General features: G+C 33.9%; 1 protein-coding gene across 2 annotated transcripts in view; it reads left to right on the plus strand.

Moving 5' to 3' along the window:
• The window catches only part of USP15 (ubiquitin specific peptidase 15), a 129,593-nt gene extending 108,530 nt beyond the window's left edge, over positions 1–21,063 (plus strand). For both annotated transcript variants that reach the window (XM_069491645.1, XM_069491646.1), the window contains 11 exons: positions 4,080–4,163; positions 4,254–4,348; positions 4,447–4,638; positions 6,329–6,444; positions 6,626–6,898; positions 7,289–7,359; positions 7,754–7,869; positions 8,922–9,071; positions 11,304–11,407; positions 15,913–16,001; positions 20,635–21,063. In XM_069491645.1, the coding sequence (XP_069347746.1) occupies positions 4,080–4,163; positions 4,254–4,348; positions 4,447–4,638; positions 6,329–6,444; positions 6,626–6,898; positions 7,289–7,359; positions 7,754–7,869; positions 8,922–9,071; positions 11,304–11,407; positions 15,913–16,001; positions 20,635–20,817 (1,473 nt within the window). In that variant the 3' untranslated portion in view covers positions 20,818–21,063. The remainder of the gene's footprint in view (positions 1–4,079; positions 4,164–4,253; positions 4,349–4,446; positions 4,639–6,328; positions 6,445–6,625; positions 6,899–7,288; positions 7,360–7,753; positions 7,870–8,921; positions 9,072–11,303; positions 11,408–15,912; positions 16,002–20,634) is intronic.
• The last annotated feature ends 1,932 nt before the right edge of the window (positions 21,064–22,995 follow it).

Below are 22,995 nucleotides of genomic sequence, written 5' to 3' on the forward strand. Positions count from 1 at the left end.
GTTGTTACAAGTTAATACTATACATTTTAATTCATGATGTGATAAAATAGTAGTATATTTAAATACCTGTAATGTTTAGGCATTTTAAGAACTTAGACTAAATTTAGTTAAAGTAAAAATACTTGGTTCAGGAATGTTCTCTAATTTTTAATATTTTGAAGTATCACATATTGCTTATTCTGTGCAAAAGCCCTGTGGTAGGCCTTAATGTTGATTGTCTGCCTGTTTCCATGGCCTACTGGATAATTAATTGGATAATTTCACATTGTGTGGGCAAAACAGTATATTTTCTCCCTTCTTTTTTAATTAGTTAATCCTTTTATGACACTTGACCCATCCCAGCAAAAGTAGCTGCTGCTTCTACTTTCTGCTCCCCTAAATTTTAACACTTATCAAATTTTATTTGATCTTTGATTTAATCTTTTCTTCCTAAACCATAAGTTCTTTGAAGATAGGAGACCTCATAAATCTTTTCGTTTCCAACCTTTGTGGCTTGTAGATATTGATGCAGAAGAAATATTCAAAAATTTTATTTACTAAAATATTTATTGGGCACGTACTGAGTATAAAGTTCTGTTCATAAAACAAGGCTGATACGGTTCCTGCTTTAGAAGATTGTTTTCTATAAATCTTAGCCAAATAGCTCAGTTTGTTAGAGCATAATAGTCTTGAAATCTGTATGATAGTTATGCTCAGAACAAAATTAGAATCATGCCATTCATTCAGGGAAGTGTTTAGGTCTACTGTCAACAAGGGCAGGGCATACGCAGTGTTTATAAAGTCCTTTCATTCAAAGTAATTATAAAGTCTGTTAGAGACTAGTCATGTACAAAGTTATGCAAATTGCAGCCATTTCTTGTGCTTTTTCTTTATGTTTCCTTCATGAACTCATTGAACACAATGCCCTTATTAGCATTTATTTCATCAGGTAGTTGCTGAATAACTAGCCCTTATGTGAGCAAGGCCAATAAAGACCTGCTTTTACTTTTGGCCAAGGGAATATGTGTTCACATTTCTAAAACTATATCCTTTAGATACTCAATTATTCACTTGTGTATAAGTATAGAATTGCCAACATTCCTTTCAATGGAGAAAAACTACAGCAGTGCTAAACTATCCTTTTACCTCTCTAGTTTGTAACTTTGCAAATATATGCCAATGAATATAATGGAGCAAACAAGAGTATGTAAGCACAATGAATAAAAATTTACTGCAACAAAAATAAATGTAGATGCTGTATTTCTCTACAACACATTTGTTAAAGAAAATACTTTACCATGCCAATAATGTAAGGTAACTGTATTATATAGTGGCAGATTGCATTAAGTTACACATTAGCCCATAAGGTAGGTAATGAATGTTCTGTAAATTGGGCTTTAAATTATTTTTCCAGCAATGTGAATTTTATTGATTTACTACTTTTCTCACTTGGTAACCAAGAATATAAATTTGTGGAGTTTAGAGCCATGGTCAGCACAGAGAAATTGGGTTGTTTTTGTGGGATTTTTCCCCCTCACTTAGAGGCAGTAACAACTCAAGTACAAAATGATAGCCTCATTAATACTATGCTTTAACCAGCAGGGAAGGAAAATGAAATCAGCCGAGTTAGCCTATTTGATGAGTTTTCTCATCATTGAAGTTGGTTTAGGTCATAGAAGTTTATTAGTAATTATTGAAAATGTAATATGCGTTCGTTTCTCCTACTGTGCAAGGTACTGGGAATATAATGGTGTTTCTAGTCCTTATTCTCAAGAAGCTGGTCATACAGTGTGAAAAAGTGCTTTTACAGGGTGCTATAGGAGAACACAGAAAGAGTAGAAAGACTAATCTACCCATAGTGGCTATGATGCCTTTGATGAATCCTGAATGATGATTAGGTTATAAGCAGGTGAAAACTGGAAATAAAAACATAGGCTAAAAGAATGGCATGTACAAAGGGCTGAAAGCAAAAGAGAACATGGGCCACTTTTGGAATCTACAAGTAGCTAATATGGTAAGGAGCTAGATCCCAAAGAACTTTGATGCCATGATAAGAAGTTTGAATTTCATCCTAAAGATTAGGGGAGTCATTAAAGGTTATTAAATATAGAAAGGTTATTGTGTTTGAGAAAAAAGATTCTGGCTAGTGCATAGATTGGATAGGAAAGGCTTAGATCGTAAATACTAAGACAAGGTAAAAGGCTTTTACAGTGACCAGATGACAAACAAATGACAAGGGCTTGAATTGTTAAGATTAGTGTCAGAATGGCAGTTTGAAGAACCCGTTGAATGTGGGAAGTAAAAATGTATAAGCCTATTCAAAGATGATGCTAAGTTTCTTGGACTGGAGAACAGAGGACATAGTGTTGCTATTTGTTTTAATGTGATATATAGGAAGAACAGATTTAAGAAGAAACATATTTTAGTATTGAGTATGATGACCTAACATAACTCTTAGTGTTGGACATGTTGACTTTGAGATGCATGAGAAACATTTAGGTGGAGATACCCAGTGTGCATTGAGTTTATGTATCTAGTCTAGAGGAGAGAAGCTGTACTTGAGATGTAAATTGGACAGTGAGCTCCATGAAGATAGTAATCAGTATTTTAGAAGGATAAGATGACTTAAGGCTAGGGTAACCCCGTGATTTATCATCTTAACAAGAACCCTTTTGAAAATAAAAGGGACTGTTATAATAATTATACTAGGACATCAGGCTAATCCAGGACAGGCCAAAGGAAATCAGGAGATATTGTTACCTTGTCTAAGGAGAGCATGTAGAACCGAGAAGGGCAGAACTCTAAAGAACACTATGAGTGTGATCACAACAATAGAAAAGAATTAAGAAGTAGTAGTGTTATAGGGAAAGGAAAATTTTAAAGGGGAGAGTGGTCAGCAGTCATGCTATAGAGAGGTCAATAAAATAAGTATTGATAAAGATTAAGTTGTTTAACAGAATTGGTAACCTTGGAAACAGGTTAAATTTAAAGAGGTGAAAATAAAAGCCAGGACGTGGCTTGAGAAGTAAATGGGAGATAAGGAAGTTATGATAATATAGGTAACTGTTAACAAAGTTATTTGTGAAGCAGAGTAGAGAGGGAGATAATTGGAGGGGAATTATTAGAACAATGAGGGACTATTTTGTTTCTATTTTGTTTTGTTTTTTGAGAGACTTGTATGTAGTCTAATGCTTATGCAAAAGAGTCAAGATAAAATAGAACAAAATAATTGTTGGGTTGTGACCCCAGAGAAAGCAGAATAAGATGGGATTCAGAACATAGATGCTAGGATTACCCTTGAATGGGAAGAGAAACACCTGTCTTTCCATGTGTTACAAGAGACAGAGAAAAGGACCTGTATGGATTTAAGTAAGTTTGTAGGGGCATAGGAAGTTGGAGATTTTTTTCCACCAGATAGCTTCTGTTTTCTTGGTGAAATAGGTGTTCTGCTGACATAAAGGGAGAAGTGGTGAAATAGGAAGCCTCAAAAATGTAGAGATTTTTAAATAGTTATTGAGAGAAATGAGAGAATAAGCAAATATGTGATACACAGAGTTATTTTTGGGTAGTGTTGAAGGATCAGTTGAGATTGGGCACTGTAAATTTGTGGCACACTGTCCTCTAAAGTTGAGAAATTTTCTCTAGCATATCTGAACAGCTCTGAGAGAGTTTAGCAAGAGTAAATAGAACTCGGTAACAAAGACGTTAAAGGTTTTGCAATGGAATAGTTGAAGTGATAAAGCACATGCAGCCTGGATGGAAGGGCAAGAAGAGAGTAGCGACTGGAAATCTCAAAGCAAGCAAAGAACAGGTAAAAATGAATTTCCAGGAGAAGTAGGAAGGTCTTCCTAGAAAGGTCTAGGAAGTTAACGACAGTTGAATGCAAATATAGATCTTTGAATTGAGGAGCGAAGGAATAATAAGGCTAGGATAAGTCATCCATGTGGACATTGTCACCCAGGATGATGGCAAGATTGCAGACACTGTGAGCCGAAAGCAAAAGGAATGTGAGGAAGCCAACATAAGGCCATTCTCATCTATCTACTGAATATTTTTCAAAAGTAATAAATTTATTACTGGTTTTTTTTGTTTTGTTTTAGTACAAAGTGGTTGTCCCTAAAATTGGAAACATACTAGATCTTTGTACAGCATTGTCTACTTTGTCAGGAGTACCTGCAGATAAGGTGAGATGTTTTTGGGGTTGAATTATATACATTGGTGTTTAGTTTTTCAGTGTTGTAAAACCAGCTTAATAGAAATTTATTTCCTTTTAGATGATAGTTACCGATATATACAATCATAGATTTCACAGAATATTCGCTATGGATGAAAACCTTAGTAGTATTATGGAACGGGATGATATTTATGTGTAAGTATAAAATTCATTGTGTAAAATATTACTTGAGAAAAAAATCAAAAGACATAACATGAACTTTTGAGAGTTTATGTTCAGTTTTGTCCTTTTAGGTTTGAAATTAACATCAATAGGACAGAAGATACAGAACATGTGATTATTCCTGTTTGCCTAAGAGAAAAATTCAGGCACTCAAGTTACACCCACCATACTGGTTCTTCCCTTTTTGGTCAACCTTTTCTTATGGCTGTACCACGAAACAATACTGAAGATAAACTTTATAATCTCCTGCTTTTGAGAATGTGGTAAGTGCCAGATAATTCTACATTGACAAAATAAATATGGGAATAAAATATAAAATAGCTAATGAAAGTAAACATGCAGGGTAGTAGTATATTCTACTAAACAAGTCTGTGTTATCTCAACTTTGTTTAGATAAGTAGGAATTTTAAAAATCAGATTATAGGCCGGGCGCGGTGGCTCACGCCTGTAATCCTAGCACTCTGGGAGGCCGAGGTGGATGGATCGTTTGAGCTCAGGAGTTCGAGACCAGCCTGAGCAAGAGCGAGACCCCATCTCTACTAAAAATAGAAAGAAATTATATGGACAGCTAAAAATATATATAGAAAAAATTAGCCGGGCATGGTGGTGCATGCCTGTAGTCCCAGCTACTCGGGAGGCTGAGACAGGAGGATCGCTTGAGCTCAGGAGTTTGAGGTTGCTGTGAGCTAGGCTGACGCCACGGCACTCACTCTAGCCTGGGCAACAGAGTGAGACTCTGTCTCAAAAAAAAAAAAAAAAAAAATCAGATTATACTCTAATCTACTTTCTTATTCAAGTAAAAAACACATACAGGGTAATTTCAAACCCAGGAAGCATAAAAGTCTTTAGCTATTTTATACCAAAAGTTTACAGTTGGAAGAAAATAAGAATTTATCAGTAATTAAAATATATGTACGAACTCTGAAATCATAACAAATGGCAAATGCTTCCTTTCTTTATATACACTACTAGTTCACGATTGATTGCCATTATAAGGCAGCCCATTTTTAGCTTTCCTGCAAACTTTTATTTGAAGTATAATGTAATCAGGAATACCATTTAATCATTTTCTTTTATTGTTTATAGCTGACATATTTAGTATTCTTTCTTGCATACCTAATTATTATAATTCCTTAACCTATACATAAAAATCCCATACAAATATAAGTGTTCTTAGCAATAATATATATCATCTAAATGATCTTTTTATATAATACTTCTTAAGTTGAGAAATTATTTGCCACAGATTTTTAACATGTAAAAGAAAGACATAAACCCTAAAAATAACAAATTATTTTTATAAAGAGAAGCAAAACAATTCACAGTTGTAAAGATGTGGAATCAACCTAAGTGCCCATCAATCCATGAGTGGATAAAGAAAATATGGTGTCTGTGTATATGTATATACACACACACATACACACACACACACACACACCACGGAGTACTACTCAATCGTAAAAAGAAATGAAATAATGTCTTTTGCAGCACCTTGGGGATCCTAAGTGAAGTATCTCAGGCATGGAAAAACAGCTCTCACTATTAATTGAGAGCTAAACAATGGGCACACATGGCCATAAAGAAATATCAAGGACATTGGAAACCAAGAAGCAGGGAGGTTGGGAAGCGGGGTGACAGGTAAAAACTTACCTATCAGGCTCAGTGAACACTATTCTGGTGATGGGCACACTAAAAGCCACGACTTAAGCATTATACAAGTTATCCCTGTAACAAAAGTATGTGTACTCCCTTAATATTTGGAAATAAAAAAAAGAAAAACAAAACAAATTACTAGTTACACTTATGGTACTATATCTTGAGTTTGAACTTATCCTTGAATCTACTGAAGGACCACTGTTATTGCATTAGAAAGTTTTGTTTTACTGACAGAGTGGAAGACTTTGTCTTTACCTTTGTGGAACTGAACTTGTTTGATTTCTGATTTTGTTTAAGCCGATATGTTAAAATATCTACTGGAACTGAAGAAACTGAAGGATCCCTACACTGCTGTAAGGACCAAAATATTAATGGGAATGGCCCAAATGGCATACATGAAGAAGGCTCACCAAGTAAGACTTTCTTTTTAAATTGTAAAAAACTTTTCACTTAGATTATTGCCTCAGAGAAAAAGTTAAGAAGATGGGGATTAAAGAACGAAAAAATAATCTGCAAACCTAAGAAAAATAATATTAATAATTTAAAAATGTAACATTTGGGTTTACTTAAAGATCTCTAATATCTAAAAATTAGGTGAAATGGAAACAGATGAGCCAGATGATGAATCCAGCCAGGATCAAGAACTTCCCTCAGAGAATGAGAACAGTCAGTCTGAAGATTCAGTTGGAGGAGATAATGATTCTGAAAATGGCTTATGTACTGAGGAAACTTGCAAAGGTCAACTCACGGGACACAAAAAACGACTGTTTACATTCCAGTTCAACAACTTAGGCAACACTGATATCAACTACATCAAAGATGATACCAGACATATAAGATTTGATGACAGGCAGCTTAGGCTAGATGGTAAGTATTTGTGAAAAATGGCTTGAACACTAAATGAGCAGAGCATGTTATTTTTTTAGGTGAAAACCACGATATTCAGCCCTGTCATGAAAAATGACATTTACTTTTTTATTTCAAATCGTACATGAACGGCCTTAATATCTAAGTGGACTAAGATGCATGTCAACATTTATTAAAAGGAGGTTGAACTCTTGCTTAAGTTTTATATCTTTTTTTTTTTTAACTCAAATTATTTCAATGGCTTGGAAACAGCTATTTGCCCTGATCACCTAGTGCAAGTGGAAAAGATTGCTATTTCTTTAGTCTGGTATATACCCTAACATTAAAATACATTAATTTTAACATGAAAGCATATTAAATTTTAAAGAAAAAATATGTTTTCCACCTTAGAAAGATCTTTTCTTGCTTTGGATTGGGATCCTGAATTGAAAAAAAGATATTTTGATGAAAATGCTGCTGAGGTAAGTCATCACTCATTCACTCCTTTACCTTTTCTTGATTTACTTTGTTCCATTACCAGAGTTAATTGTATTGTTACACTCTTTGCTTCTATCAAATATGTTTATTTTGCCAGTAAAAAAATTGGTCATGAACTAGAAAAGAAAGTCTTTGTGAAAATACCCTTTGTTTTAAAGGTTCAGAGTTTGTTTTGAATATGATTTATGTTTACATGTTATTCATATAGGTGTATACAGGAGTTATTTAGAAGTATGGTATATAAATCTCAACTGAAATAAGCTTTATGATTCTTTTGAGAAAGTTTAGGAGTTTTCATTATTATTCATAGTAAGATGGTATCACTAAAATGAGTTTTGTTTCATTTGTTTTCTTAACTCAAGAAATACTTCTCTTTAGGATTTTGAAAAACATGAAAGTGTGGAATATAAACCTCCTAAAAAACCCTTTGTGAAATTAAAAGATTGCATTGAGCTTTTTACAACAAAAGAAAAGCTAGGTGCTGAAGATCCTTGGTAAGAGACAAAGTTAAATAATTGTTTCTAATTATTTTCTTTAAGGATTTATTCTGAGGTATGTGCTATGTCAAGTTGAAAAATTAATTACTAAATTCTCTTTGATATTTTAAATAATAATTAGCATTTTTTTTTTTTTTTTTTTTTTTTGAGACAGAGTCTCACTCTGTTGCCCAGGCTAGAGTGAGTGCCGTGGCGTCAGCCTAGCTCACAGCAACCTCAAACTCCTGAGCTCAAGCGATCCTCCTGTCTCAGCCTCCCGAGTAGCTGGGACTACAGGCACGCGCCACCATGCCCGGCTAATTTTTTCTATATATATTTTTAGCTGTCCATATAATTTCTTTCTATTTTTTAGTAGAGGTGGGGTCTCGCTCTTGCTCAGGCTGGTCTCGAACTCCTGAGCTCAAACGATCCGCCCACCTCGGCCTCCCAGAGTGCTAGGATTACAGGCGTGAGCCACCGCGCCTGGCCAATAATTAGCATTCTTTATATAATAAGTTATAGTCTATTAGGAAGGATGAGAATATCTTTAAAAGTATTATTACAGTGTTAGGCTTTAATCTCATTGCTATATTTTCCATAATAGCTATTTTACTATTGATAGTTAAGTTCAGTTACTTTTTCCCCAAAATTTTTAGCTGTGCAACCATTTTGAGAGAAACTTTCTTAGAAAATTATAGTGATATATTTTGTGGTGTTATTCCATTAGAGCCCAGAAGTTTTGAGGTTTTCTAATACCTATCTTTCAGCACAGATTTGTGATCCATGTCTTTTTTAGCATACTAAAATATAAATAATCCAGCCCTCATTATTTCTTTGAATATTTATTTTCATATTAATTTACAATGGGAACCTACTGGGAAAATGTGTTGAAGATAAAAATAAGAGGAGTTGCTTTCAGCCTGGTACATACTAGGCATACAATAATTGTTCACTGAATATATGTGGAACTTCCCAAATGTGTTGTGTTTTTTTTTTTGGTCTGTTATTTTCATTAATGAAGGCTGTTTGTATCTCTATTGAGCCTTAAATATTTTCTTTTTTATTTTTAGGTATTGTCCAAATTGTAAAGAACATCAGCAAGCCACAAAGAAATTGGATTTATGGTCCCTGCCTCCAGTACTTGTGGTACATCTCAAGCGATTTTCTTACAGTCGATACATGAGAGACAAGTTGGATACCTTAGTTGATTTTCCAATCAAGTAAGTTTTAAGCATTGGGCAACTCTAACTTTTTTCAAATTTATTTGATGCTTTTTGTTATCTTTTAGTAAATAAATATCAGGTACCATTGGACCCAATTTCAGATTTTGAGTTTATTTTTGGGTAGTTCTAACAGTTGATAAGGATTGATATTTTGTAGTTTTTATTCTTTCTTAGAGATTTTCCAAAGACCAAAGAGAAAATACACTTTAAAAAAAAAAATACAATAAAAGTCATTCTGTGTTAAATTACCTTGTAGGTTCATTGGTCCTGTTTATAAATTTAAGATACTTTATAGTACTTGGTGATTTTGTTTTTTCTAGGAATAATTTATTCCTAAATATGCTCTTTTTAAAAAGACTAAAATAAAACAGGATAATGGAATTGCTTTGAAGGATGACACTGTAGTGAAATAAATTATCCTTCAGTTTTCTTATTGCAATTGAGTGACATCATATTTGTAAAAAAGTATAAGGAAGTCTGGAGAAAATATCTTTGTAGTATTTTTTTATTAGCTTTCACTGCACACAATTGAGAAATCAGAAGGACAAAAAGGGAACATTGTATTCTCATTCACTTAGCCATTCAACAGGAAGGACTTCATCACACAATTATTTTGCAACAAGAACTTGGTATCCCATTTTGCAAAAAGAACATGTAACAGTATTCTTTCAAACTGTTTATGATATTATGATTTTATGATATTTGTGCACCATAATTTACTTGATACAGTTAGTAAGTGGAGAAATGCTGAAAGCAAGTGTATATCTGTAGAGATGACTAAAAGGAAATAAATGATATAAAATTGAAAATATTCGTTGGATTGCTCATTCTAATTGGTGTTTATAAATTTAAAATTGAAAAGGATTTGCAATTATTGAGCAAAAATAAAAAAGGTCATTTTATCTTTAACAAAATTGTGAGCCATTAAAAGTTTTCAATAATATAATATTTGGGCCGGTGGCTCACGCCTGTAATCCTAGCACTCTGGGAGGCCGAGGCGGGTGGATCGCTCAAGGTCAGGAGTTCGAGACCAGCCTGAGCAAGAGTGAGACCCCATCTCTACTAAAAATAGAAAGAAATTATCTTATTTAAAAAAAAAAAAATGAAGAAAAACAAACAAAAAAAGAATATAATATTTGGTGAAGAAAGAAAAGAATCAGCAAGAAAAAGAATCAGAAGTAATGACAAGGTAGAATCTATTAGAGATGTATTTGAAATTTAGAATCATTATTGCTTTTTAATAATGCAAATACAAGAAGAACAACCAGAAATAGTAATAAGCTATTTACAAGATAGTCATTTTCCAGATTCATGCATAACAGATTATGAACAGTTTCATTCAAAGGATGTTGCCCAAAGGTATATAGGTCATCAAAACCAGGAAAATGTAGAATAAAAATTGGATTTTGATACATTTAAATGTTTTAAAATTTCTGAGAAAGTTGACATCAAGATCCCTATATTTTTCTTTATATAAATGATTCTTTAAAATGACTTAAAAATAAAATGGAACCATTGGACCCAGATGGTAAATGGTGATGACTGTTTTTCTTGATATACTGAGAGTTAAATGTATTAGCATAAAAACAATCTGAATAACAACATTCAATTGGGCATTTTTTTTTTTATAATTTTTTTATTTGAGACAGAGTCTCACTCCGTTGCCCGGGCTAGAGTGAGTGCCGTGGTGTCAGCCTAGCTCACAGCAACCTCAAACTCCTGGGCTCAAACGATCCTCCTGCCTCAGCCTCCCGAGTAGCTGGGACTACAGGCATGCGCCACCATGCCCGGCTAATTCTTTCTATATATATTTTTAGCTGTCCATATAATTTCTTTCTATTTTTTAGTAGAGACAGGGTCTCACTTTTGCTCAGGCTGGTCTCGAACTCCTGAGCTCAAACAATCCGCCCACCTCGGCCTCCCAGAGTGCTAGGATTACAGACGTGAGCCACTATGCCCGGCTTCAACTGGGCATTTTTAAATTCTTAGCCACCGAGCAAATTTTTGCCGAAACATTCAAATCTCAGGGGCACATGTATGATTTGTTTTTTAAGACTTACTTGGTTCTTAACTATTACGTACCCATAATAATTAAAAATTTTTTTAAGAACTATTTGGCTCTTGATAATTTTCTTTCATGAAATATATGTATCAAACAATGGCAGATAGGAATAGAATTCATTGCCTTTAGGGACAACATAAAATTAACTTGATTTCTTTTTTAAACAGTGACTTGGATATGTCGGAATTCTTAATTAATCCAAATGCAGGTCCTTGCCGCTATAATTTGATTGCTGTTTCCAACCACTATGGAGGGATGGGAGGAGGACATTGTAAGTTGACAGTTTACCTTTTAAATCATGATGTTTGAATAACTCCAGACTTTTTTTCTTAAAGTAGTTATTGCTACTTAACGTTAAAATGTTAGATGTGTCTTACATATAGTAGTTCATTTTGAATTAATGAATGAATCAGCTTTTGAACCTTTTTTTTTTAACATCAGGTATAGAGGATTGAATTAATAGTTCAAGGCACATGAAGGAACATCATTGGTCCATTTGGGTCGCCTCTCCTTCCCCTTCTAATATGTTTGATACATATACTCTTAAAAATCATGCATATTTGTTCATTTATATAATTTGTACTGTGCTATAGATCTCAATAGATCTTACTTTTTTCTCTTGACATTTTCCTTAAGACTTATCCATGTTACTTTGTGTCCATTTAGTCTGTTGCTTCTCACCACTCATGATTTACATCTACCATATTTTATCTCTCCACTTACCTCATGATGGACATCCAAATTGCCTGTAACTTTCTACTACGATAAGACTGAGAAATATCATTCTTTATGGTCTCCTGTGTATTTCTTTGAGCTGTGTACCCAGAAGTGAGATTGCTGAGTTTGAGTGTTTCTGTGTTGCCAAATTACTCTCCAAGATGGTTCTAACTGTCTGCACTCTCCAAGTGATAGATTTTTCGTTGAACAATCTTGGCATTCCTGGGATATATCCTACTTATCTTCATGTATTTTTTGATACACAGTGGATCTGGTTAAATTAATTTTATTTAGGATTGTTATAATTTCATTCATAAGTGAAATGGTCAAGTAAGTTTTTTATATTGTTGTTAGCTTACTTTGGAATCAAGATAACAGTCATAGAACAAGCTGAGAACTAGTGTAATTTAAGAATTAACTGTTCATGAAAATGTAGAATTCCCCTGTAAAGCCATCTGGGCTTTTCAACCATAGATTTTTCTATTTATGTCATGTATATTGGTCTATTCAGTTTTGTTTTTCCATTTGTGTATATTTTGACATTTTCTATTTTTCTAAAAATACATCCATTTCATTTCAATCCCAATCTATTTGAGAATAGTTGTTTATAATACTCATGTGCTATAATTTTGTCCTTTTTTTTATTCTTTTCTCTCTTTTCTTTTTAAATCAGTGTTCCCAGAGGTCTGTCTTTATTAGTTTTTCCAAGAATTAACTTTTCATTTTATTAAATTTTTCTTTTTGTTATTGTATGTATTTATTCTGTCTCATTGATTTCTTCCCTTTCCTTCAATATATTTTTCTAATTGTTACTTTGGGTTTGCTATGTTACTCTTTTTCCAACTTCTTGGGTTGAATGCTTAGCTTTTTGCTTTCCATTGTTTTTCCTATATTGAAAGTTATAATTAAAGTCTATAAATTTCCTGCTAAGTACAACTTTAGCTCTATCCCATGAATTTTTAAATGTATCATTTTCATTTTCTTTCAATTCTATGTATTTTTAAATTTCCTGTATGATTTCCTAATTACCCCAGAATTATTTAATCATTTACTTAATTTCCAAGTATATGGAGTTTTTTTAAGCTAACATTTTGTTTTTAATTTCATTATGTAATAGTTGGAGACATTTTCTATATTATATTAATCTTTAGAAGTTTGAAGCTTCCCAGGTGGCTTACTACATGCATGATCTGTTTCTTAAATGTTTGTATGCTTGGGAAAAATATATATTCCCCATTCGGATATAGAGTTCTATATATCTCTAATAGTTTAAGTTTATCAATTGTATTCAAACCATTACAATCTCTGGTTATTTTTTATGTTCATTCTGGTCCTGAAAGTAATTTGTCAGGATTCCTACTTAAGTATTGATTTATCTATTTCTCCCAACAGTTTTATTAGTTGTTATTTTGCATTATTAGTTATATTTATGTTTATAATAGGTAGCTCTTCTTATTGTGTTGTTCCTTTTACCAGGATTTGACTTTCTTCTTTGTCCCTTTTGTCTTTTTCTCATGTATTGCAAGTGTTAATGTAACTTTCTTTTGATAATTTACAAACCCTCTGTGCTGTTTTGTAGGATTTATCTCTTATAGATCACATAGATCTTATCTTTTTATTCAGTCTGAGAGTGTTTCTTTTACTTTCTAAGTGCAGTGTCTACTCCACAGTGACAGACTCACAACACAAAAGGTTTCACCCAGCACCAAGTTTACTCAGATTTAAGAAAGGATACAAAGTAAGAAACAACACAGCATGCATAGCAACAGCTTAGCAGAGGTGCTAGGTAGCTGGAAGGGGAGCAACACGGAAGGACATGCTCAAAGGAAGCTGTTCAGCTCACTGCTGTTTTCTTCAAATCCTCACCAAGGCTGATTTTTAGCCAGAGTGCATGGGGTTTAGCCATACTAGTTGTCAAATATTTTGTTAGCCAAACAGGACTTTTAAACAAGAATGTGACTCTGACTGGGGTAAGCTGAGTATTGCCAATTTCTGTGACAACAGGCAATGATTGTCCCAGGAGTGAAATTTAAAAGCTTTCTTCTAACCTATCTTCTCATTGCTGCCTCCAGCCACTCTGTCACAATCCTCAGCCATTTGACATGCACACACACACATATCCACATGAGTTCACACTGATGCGCCTTTAGTCTTCTCAACAGGGTTTTCAGTTTTTTTGTTAGTTCCTTTGACCCTAGCTTTCCTCTGCTTCTGTCGTTTTTCTCCATGGTTGATTTTTGGGGAGAGGGAACCAATAGCAGGTAAAATATGAGACATTTCTTCCACCATGGTAGGTGCTAAGTAAAATTGTTAACTAAACAACTTAAGAGTTTAAACCATTGTTTTGTGTTGGTTGGCTGGCTGGTTTGTCTGTCTTTTAAATTATTTTCTGGCCACCAGTGGAGCTTCACCAAAGATAGGAGGGCTAATTCTTAAATACGTATTTACCTTACTTTCAAAGTAATTTCATTTCCAAACAGGTAACTTAATGAAGAATGTTGCCCTTTTATTTCAACCATATCAAGGATGGTATCCCAATAACTTACTTATATCTGAAAGAGAAGAATAATTTTAGTTTTATAATGGGTGGAATTATTTAGAATCCATACCCTATAAAGGGTCACTTTTTAGAAGGTATGACCACAGATAATTGAGAACATTTTGTGACTTTGTTTCTTCAGTTATTGGGTAGTTATACAAAGCATCAGATGGGAAAGGGGACTTTTTTTTTTTTTTTAACTTAAAGGTAAAGCAGATGTGTAAAAGTTCTGCAGATTAATTAATTACTTTTTATGTTTTTCTTGCCGTGTATATTCATCCCTTGGTATCAGTGGGGGATTGATTCTAGGACCCCCCTCCCTTCCACAGTGGATACCAAATCTACAGATGCTCAAGTCCCTTGTATAAAATGGTGTAGTATTTGCATAAAACCCACTCATATCCTCCCATATACTTTAAATCAGTATAGATCACTTATAATATCTAATACAATGCCTGCACATCACTTCCTTCACAATGTAGTATTCAGAGTGTGGCAAATTCAGGTTTTGCTTTTTGGAACTTTGTGGAATTTTTTTTCTGAATATTTTTGATCCCCAGTTGGTTAAATCCAGGGATGTGGAACCCACAAATATGGAAGGCTGACTTTACTTTTGCTAAAGACTGGGGCAGGGTAGTAGCTCACATCCTAGTACTTTGGGGAGGCCAAGGCAGGAGGTCACTTGAGGCCAGGAGTTCAAGACCAGCCTGGGTAACATAGTAAAACTTCGTATCTGCACAAAATTTAAAAATTAGCTGAGCATGGTGGTGCGAGCTGATTGTCCCAGCTACTTGGGAGGCTGAGGTGAGAGGATCACTTAAGCCCCAGGAGTTCAAGGTTACAGTGAGCTATGATCAGGCCACTGCACTCTATCCTGGGTGACAGAGTAAGACTCCTTCTCAAAAATAAAGAAAGTAATTAAATAAAGACTGAAAGAGATTCTGAAGTAAAAAACACTACAAATTAATGCATAGTATTTTTAGAAAAGAAATTGTCATAGAAAATTTAAATAATAGTTGAAATTTCAAACTTTGGAGTCAGAGACAGGCCTGAGTTTAAATCCTAACTCTGCTACCTAACAGCTGTACTACCTTGAGCAAATTAACTTTCTTTTGATGCCTTAATTTCTCATGTCTAAAGTGGGAAGAATGATAGTGATAATACCTTTTTTATGAAATAATACATGTAAAGTACATAGCACTATGCCTGGCATACAATAAGCACTACATGAATGTGAATTATCATTTATTGTCATAGTGCCATTACTCTGTGACTTAAAAAATAATAAATCTGTTTTTCCTGGGATTAAAAAAAAATGTTTCAACTTGTGTGAAAAGTATTTTAGGCATCTAGATTGTAGGAAATGATTCTAAAAATTTTAGTTAATTGAATCACTTGAATCAATAAATGGCTATCATGTAATTTTAATAGATATTCCTTATATCGATGAAAATAGTTTTGAGGGTTTCCCAGAAAACAAAGATCATTTTAGTCATAGAAGTGATTGTTTTTTTCATTAGATACTGCTTTTGCAAAAAATAAAGATGATGGAAAATGGTACTATTTTGACGACAGTAGTGTCTCCACTGCATCTGAAGACCAAATTGTGGTGAGTGTGTCTTATATTTCCTTAAAAAAATCACTGTTTTAAGGAGCAAATATAAATTAGTAAAAAAGGGCCCACAGAACACTGTAAGTCTATATTCTAGCAATTCTAGTAGCTAAGAGAGACTTGCTGTGATTAAAGACATGTAAAATTGTCTCCTAAATGGAAATTTGTCTTCTGAATTTGCCCACTATCAAAAGCATAAATTGCAAGGTGAAAATTTTTCTGGTAGTTTTCAACATGAATGGAGTCTAATAAAAAATAAAGTTTTCGTCTAGGAAAGTAAGTTCAGGTCTTACCTTTCTAGGCATTGACTACTTAACATCAGACTGATAAAAAAGGAAAAAATTCCTTTAAGTGCCTCACTTATTAGGTTGGTGCGAAAGTAATTGCGGTTGTGGACCTAGAATTTTAAATCATTGTAACTAGGCTCAAACACATCTTTATTAATCAAAATAGGAACCATTACAATCAACACATTTTTGCCAATGAGAAATAAGTTTGTTTATTCCTGTAGCATAAAAATCCATGCTTCAGGATTCCACGAACTCTTGGACAGCATTTCCTACATCCTGCTGGTTGTGGAAGTGTTTTCCCTGCAAAAAGTTGTCAAGATGCTTGAAGAAGTGGTAGTAGGTTGGCAAGAGGACAGGTAAATATGGTGGATGAGGCAAAACTTCAAAGCCCAATTCGTTCAACTTTTGAAGTGTTGGTTGTGCGACGTGTGGTCAGGCGTTATCGTGGAGAAGAATTGGGCCCTTTCTGTTGACCAATCAATGCTGGCTGCAGGTGTTGCAGTTTTGAGTGTATCTCATCAATTTGCTGAGCGAACTTCACAGATGTAACGGTTTCGCCGGGATTCAGAAAGCTGTAGTGGATCAGACCGTCAGCAGACCACCAAACAGTGACCATGACATTTTTTTGGTGCAAGTTTGTCTTTGTGAAGTGCTTTGGAGCTTCTTCCTGGTTCAACCACTGAGCTGGTCATGGCCAGTTGTCGGGTAAAATCCACTTTTTGTCACACGTCACAATCCGATCAAGAAATAGTTCGTTGTTGTGTACAAGAAGAGAAGACGACACTTCAAAACAATTTTTTTTATTTTTGGTCAGCTCATGAGGCACTGACTTATCGAGCTTTTTCACCTTTCCAATTTGCTTCAAATGCTGAACAACCATAGAATAGTCAACGTTGAGTTCTTCGGCAACTTCTCACGTAGTTTAAGAGGATCAGCTTCGATGATTGCTCTCAGTTGGTCATTGTCAACTTCCAAAGGCCACTGCACTCCTCATCTTCAAGGCTCTCGTCTCCTTTGCAAAACTTTTTTTTTTTTTTTTTTTTTTTTTGAGACAGAGTCTCACTTTGTTGCCCAGGCTAGAGTGAGTGCCGTGGCGTCAGCCTAGCTCACAGCAACCTCAAACTCCTGGGCTCAAGCGATCCTCCTGCCTCAGCCTCCCGAGTAGCTGGGACTACAGGCATGCACCACTATGCCCGGCTAATTTTTCTATATATATATTTTTAGTTGTCCATATAATTTTTTTTCTATTTTTAGTAGAGACGGGGTCTTGCTCTTGCTCAGGCTGGTCTCGAACTCCTGACCTTGAGCGATCCACCCGCCTCGGCCTCCCAGAGTGCTAGGATTACAGGCGTGAGCCACCGCGCCCGGCCTGCAAAACTTCTTGAACCACCGTGGCACCGTTCGTTAGCAGTTCCTGGGCCAAATGCATTGTTTGATGTTGTACGTTGTCTCTGCTGCTTTACGACTATTTTGAACTCAAATAAGAAAATCGCTCAGATTTGCTTTTCGTCTAACATCACTTCCATAGTCCAAAATAAATATAAAATAAACAGCAAGTAATAAGTCATTAGCAAAAAAAATAAATTGAGAAATACACATTAAGATGATGTATAACATAATCACATTTATTTAAGAATGTATTCCAATATCAAACGGCAAATTTCAATGATGCTAAAAACCACAATTACTTTTGCACCAACCTATATAATCCTTAAAGTCTTATCCTGCCTTATAACAATTAAGCTCAAAATTATATAATTAGATAAAAAGAATTATAGATTTTTATAAAATTAACACATACTTATTACTCTGATATGTTCTGAATAGGAAAAAATGAGTAAGTTACATCTGTTCATACTTCTGTCAGTTTATCGTCCACAGCTTGAGCCAAAATATTGGCCTTAGTTGTGCTTCACATCAGAGCAGATTTTTATTTTCAGATAATGGTTGATGGAGAATGACTACAGTGTGTTCTAAGAGGAAAACTAAGAATTGCTTGATAAGAGTGTATTTTCTATAAATTTTTTCATATCTATAAATTTTACTTCTTGATTACAATATTACAAAGAGTGAGAAATATAGTATTTGCACATATATTTCCTATACAGAAGGTTTTCTGTTGATGTGAGGCACACTGAATGCTTTACTCTGTTTCCCAGATTAAATTATATATTCCTTGAGGGCAGAGACTAGCTTTTCAGTTTATAATGCTTTAAAGTCTTCAACTTATTTAATCAAATTAATAAACTTCTGAGCCCAATTATTGGCGTGGCTTTATTCTCTCATACGATTAGGTTTGAAATAATTTTGTATTGTTCCTCTCTCCCTCTCTCTCTCTCTCTCTCTCTGTGGGTAGGGGGTGGTATATACATACATATATATACTGTTGCTTGTCTCCCTGTGTCTATAACAAAAAGACTTAAACACTATAAATATTTTTAAATTGTATATATGCCTAAATTAACTACAGTTTCAGTTTATATTTAAACTCCTAATTGGTACTGTACTTTTCAATTCTGTTCTCCTCTTTAATCTCTCCCCCCAAACATCCTAAAATTGCCTACATCCTCAAAGTTTCTTTAACAGCACTGGCCTAATCCAGCCTTCAAATAAACAATTCATCTTGTTCATATATAACATATGAATTTGATGTTACTATGCATTCTAACAATGATGATTCTTCATTTAGTCAACAAGTATTTGAGTACCCTCTATATAGGGGTGTGTATATATGTCATATACATAGGACTCCATTCTAAATAAGGTTAAAAAGACAGCTACCTATGATTTCAAGAGGTTTACAATCTAAAGACAGACAAGTAACTTAACAATTATAGTATGATAAGTACTATTAACTATTTTGCTGTGGCTACATATAAAGTAAACTGTTGTCTCAACTCAGATTTAGGGGTCTGAGAGGACAAGACCACTGCAGGGAAGTTCATATAGTAAAGGTGGTGTTTGGCCTGAGTCTGCTAGTACAAATAAGAGTAAATTAGACAAAAGAAGCAAAGATGTTTTAAGCAAAAGCAAGGAGGCATGACATAGCATGACATTGTAAGGGAATAGCAAATAATTGGATATGACTAAAAGGAAAAGCTCTTGTAGGAATATAAAGAAAAATTAGTCTGAAGATAAATTTAGCTCTCAGATCAAGAAAAGTGACATCCTGGTTATTTAGACATTTTCTTAAAGAGTGAGAAGCCATTAGATAATTGTTAACCAATAGAATAACATTATTAAATTTGTATCTTAACATCTGAGAACACTGCAGAAGATAGATTTGAAGGCACTGAGTAAAGAAACAAAAAGACCATGCAGGAGACTGTCACAGTAATTAAGCAATTAAAGTAGTAATAGTAACAGTATAAACAAGGGGAGAATGGATTTATGAGATATTTACTGGCTAGAATTAATAGAACTAGATTAAAGTTAGGTATAAATGAAGATGTAAATGTAGAAATGTAAAGGTCAGGATTTAGTGAGTCCACGGAAGAGTCTGAGGAGAAACTGAAGAGATAGTATTAATAGAAGATAAGGAGTAGTATTGTCACAGAAGCCAGAAATTGTTTGTTGAAGGAAAAAGAAGTAGGGAAGTTTTAAATGCTACAAAGAGATTAACCAAAAGAACTAAAAAAGCCACCCATTTAGGTTTTTTATTAGGAGATTATTGACCCTAACAAAAGTTATTTCTTTAGAATGCTTTGGGCAAAAGTTAGATTACTTTGAAGTGAGAAGTGTGCATGAGAGTGAATGATGAGTGTAGACTACTGTTTATCAGCCTGAGCTGTGAGGAAGAAGAAAAGAGAGGTATATGGCAGCTAGAAGGGGAGAGGTAGAATGGAGAGGGATTATCATGGGAAAAGACTTAATTAAGTATTTTTAACACCAAAGAGAAAAGTCCAGTAGATACTCATTATTGATGGAACAATATCCTTAGGACAGTAGGAAAAGTTGGACTCTACAGCAAACGTGAGATGAAGTGACAAGTACTAGATAGAGAGTAGCTCACCTTTTCCTTAGAGATGATAGGAAAGAAGGCATAGAATTCTGTCTCATGTTAGAGTAACTAGGTTAATCTGTGATATAATTGCGTTTATTTCTTGGTCCAAATAATTTAGAAGAGAATATAAAATTTTAATTCTAGTGACTATTCTTCCTTTATATTTAGAAACCATCTTAAATTTAATCAATTTAAATAACTTCCTTTTGGCCGTGTCTGGTTTTTCTACTTGATTTTATGTCCTGTTACCAAAATTGGTTAGTTAAAAATTCATGCTATATTTAATGTGATCTTTGAGAATCATGACTGTTCTAACATCCTTTGTTTGTTTTGACAGTCCAAAGCAGCATATGTACTTTTCTACCAGAGACAAGATACTTTCAGTGGAACTGGCTTTTTTCCTCTTGACCGGGAAACTAAAGGTGCTTCAGCTGCCACTGGCATCCCATTAGAAAGTGATGAAGATAGCAATGATAATGACAATGATATAGAAAATGAAAACTGTATGCACACTAACTAATGAAAGTCCTAGAAGCCATAAGAGAGACTTTCCTGCTGGTGGTATCTATGGAAATGATGAAGTAACCCACCACATTAAAACAAAAGTCTGAGATGGGGAGTTTCAGATAACCGAATGTAAATCCTTTATCAGATTTTAACTTGTGCAGTACTTGAAGTGAAACACAATGAAAACTTTAACAGAGATTGTCTCTTAATACATTTACAGTCTTGTATTTACAAGCTAAATATATATAGGAAATCACAAATAAATCCCTTTTAAGTTTGCTGCTGTTTTGATGAATTATGTTTTCTTTAATTTTTTGGATGTGAGTTAATTGATGACAAATGTTAAATTTGTGGATGTTGGTCATTTATTTTGCTCTAATAATACTGCAAGAAAACTATGGCTGAACTTAGTTTTTGGATAATCTAGTTCATGTGCATTAGGCTGCCATACATACTACTATGATATTTAGCTGCAGTATCAATGTGGCATAAATACTGCAGCAGTATTCTTGGAAAACCACATTTTCAAATATATCCCTGGTAATCAGTGTGGGCCTATTAAAAAACCAAATCATGATACAAGAAACAATCTTGAAAAGGTTATTTCCTTTTGTAGTATCATTAAGAATCCAGAAAATTATATTCATTTTACTGCCACTGTGGAAACAGTTTATAGATTTCACACTTCATCTGAAGTCATTTTTTAGTTACATGTAAGTATTGCTGCTATTGGGATCTATTCTTTAGACATTCAAAATTTGTTTTACTTCCTTTAAAATGCATATCTTTAATCTGGTGTTGGTCCAAAATTAAAATTTTTGCTGTCTGTTTTCTCTACCCCATTTTTTGGTAATTTGGCAACTTTAGCTCTCCCAATTATTGTAATATAAGGACAGACTTAATAGTATTCTGTATCCATAGTAATAATTGCATCAAGCTTAGATGAGAGATTTTTTTCATATACTGGCCTTTAAATATAATGGACAATTGGCTATAAAGGTAGGTCTGTTAACTTTCTTTGTGTGTTCCTGATGGAATTCACCATAGCCTTACAGCTTTTCTCAGAAGGTAACTTGTTATAAGAGAAATGGCATTTGCATGTTCCAGAGTCAGAATCTGTACAGTATATAAAGCATACACACCTTGAATTTGATTTTAGTTCACCACATTCAAGGATCCAGGATGCCAAAAATATGTGTGAACATTTGAAACATTTTTATTTGCTGCTTTTTCCCTTTATCTAGTTGAAAGAATGTATTGTCAATTGGCATACAATACTGCCTTTAATAGAAAATCTAAATGCTGGGGCACATTTCACATATCGACTACCTGAGAAATTGCTTTGTGTCCCACTGTTATTAAAGCAAAAAGTATAATGTTCTTCACTTGAACTAATCAAATACAATAGATTATTAATTGTGTATTGTAAATAAAAGTTCACTCTGTGAGTGCACATTTTGGTAAATTATTTATTTATGTTAGCATTTAAAAGTAAAAAGGAAAAAAAATGCATTTAACCAGGATAAATGAGGTATGTTGATCATGGCTTTGCTTTATATCTTGACATTAAAGCTGGTTTTTCATCCTGGTATTTTAAAAGCTGCTTTGGGTTTTTTCTTTTTTTTTTTTCTTCCTTTTTTTTTTTTTTAATGTAAACTAACCTCCTGCATGACAGAGGTTAAAATTTTGTCTGCACTTGAGTTCACTTGAGTTTACATTTGAAATGTGCATGTTTATTTATACAGATTTCAATAAAGCTATTCAAGGCCTTATATAGTCTTTTATTTCTTACTCTGAATCTTCTGACAAAAATCCCGTATTTTATGGGTAGATAACTGTATGTTAGACTTTTTAGTTATAATAGTTAATACTTGAAAGGAAAGCTTGACAGAGCAAAGTGAATCCTACTGTTAAGGACACGTTTTAAAGTTGATTTTTTTTTAACTTTAATATTCATTCATTAGGTGTTTGTGCACGAATCACTGTTCTGGAGTCTGGAGATACAGCAGTAAACAAATATCCCTACCCTCACAGAGCTTACATTCTTTCTGCCGTCTACCAACTAGTAGACCATATTTCCATTTTCTGGTTTAAAGAAAAATCACAGCTAACTCTTTCTAAACCTAGATTGTAGTCTCCATCCTAATTCTCCATAGAGACCACTTCCTTTTTATGCCTGTAATTAACTTCT

The sequence above is a fragment of the Eulemur rufifrons genome, chromosome 16, assembly GCF_041146395.1.
Source record: "Eulemur rufifrons isolate Redbay chromosome 16, OSU_ERuf_1, whole genome shotgun sequence".
Classification (NCBI taxonomy): Eukaryota; Metazoa; Chordata; class Mammalia; order Primates; family Lemuridae; genus Eulemur; species Eulemur rufifrons.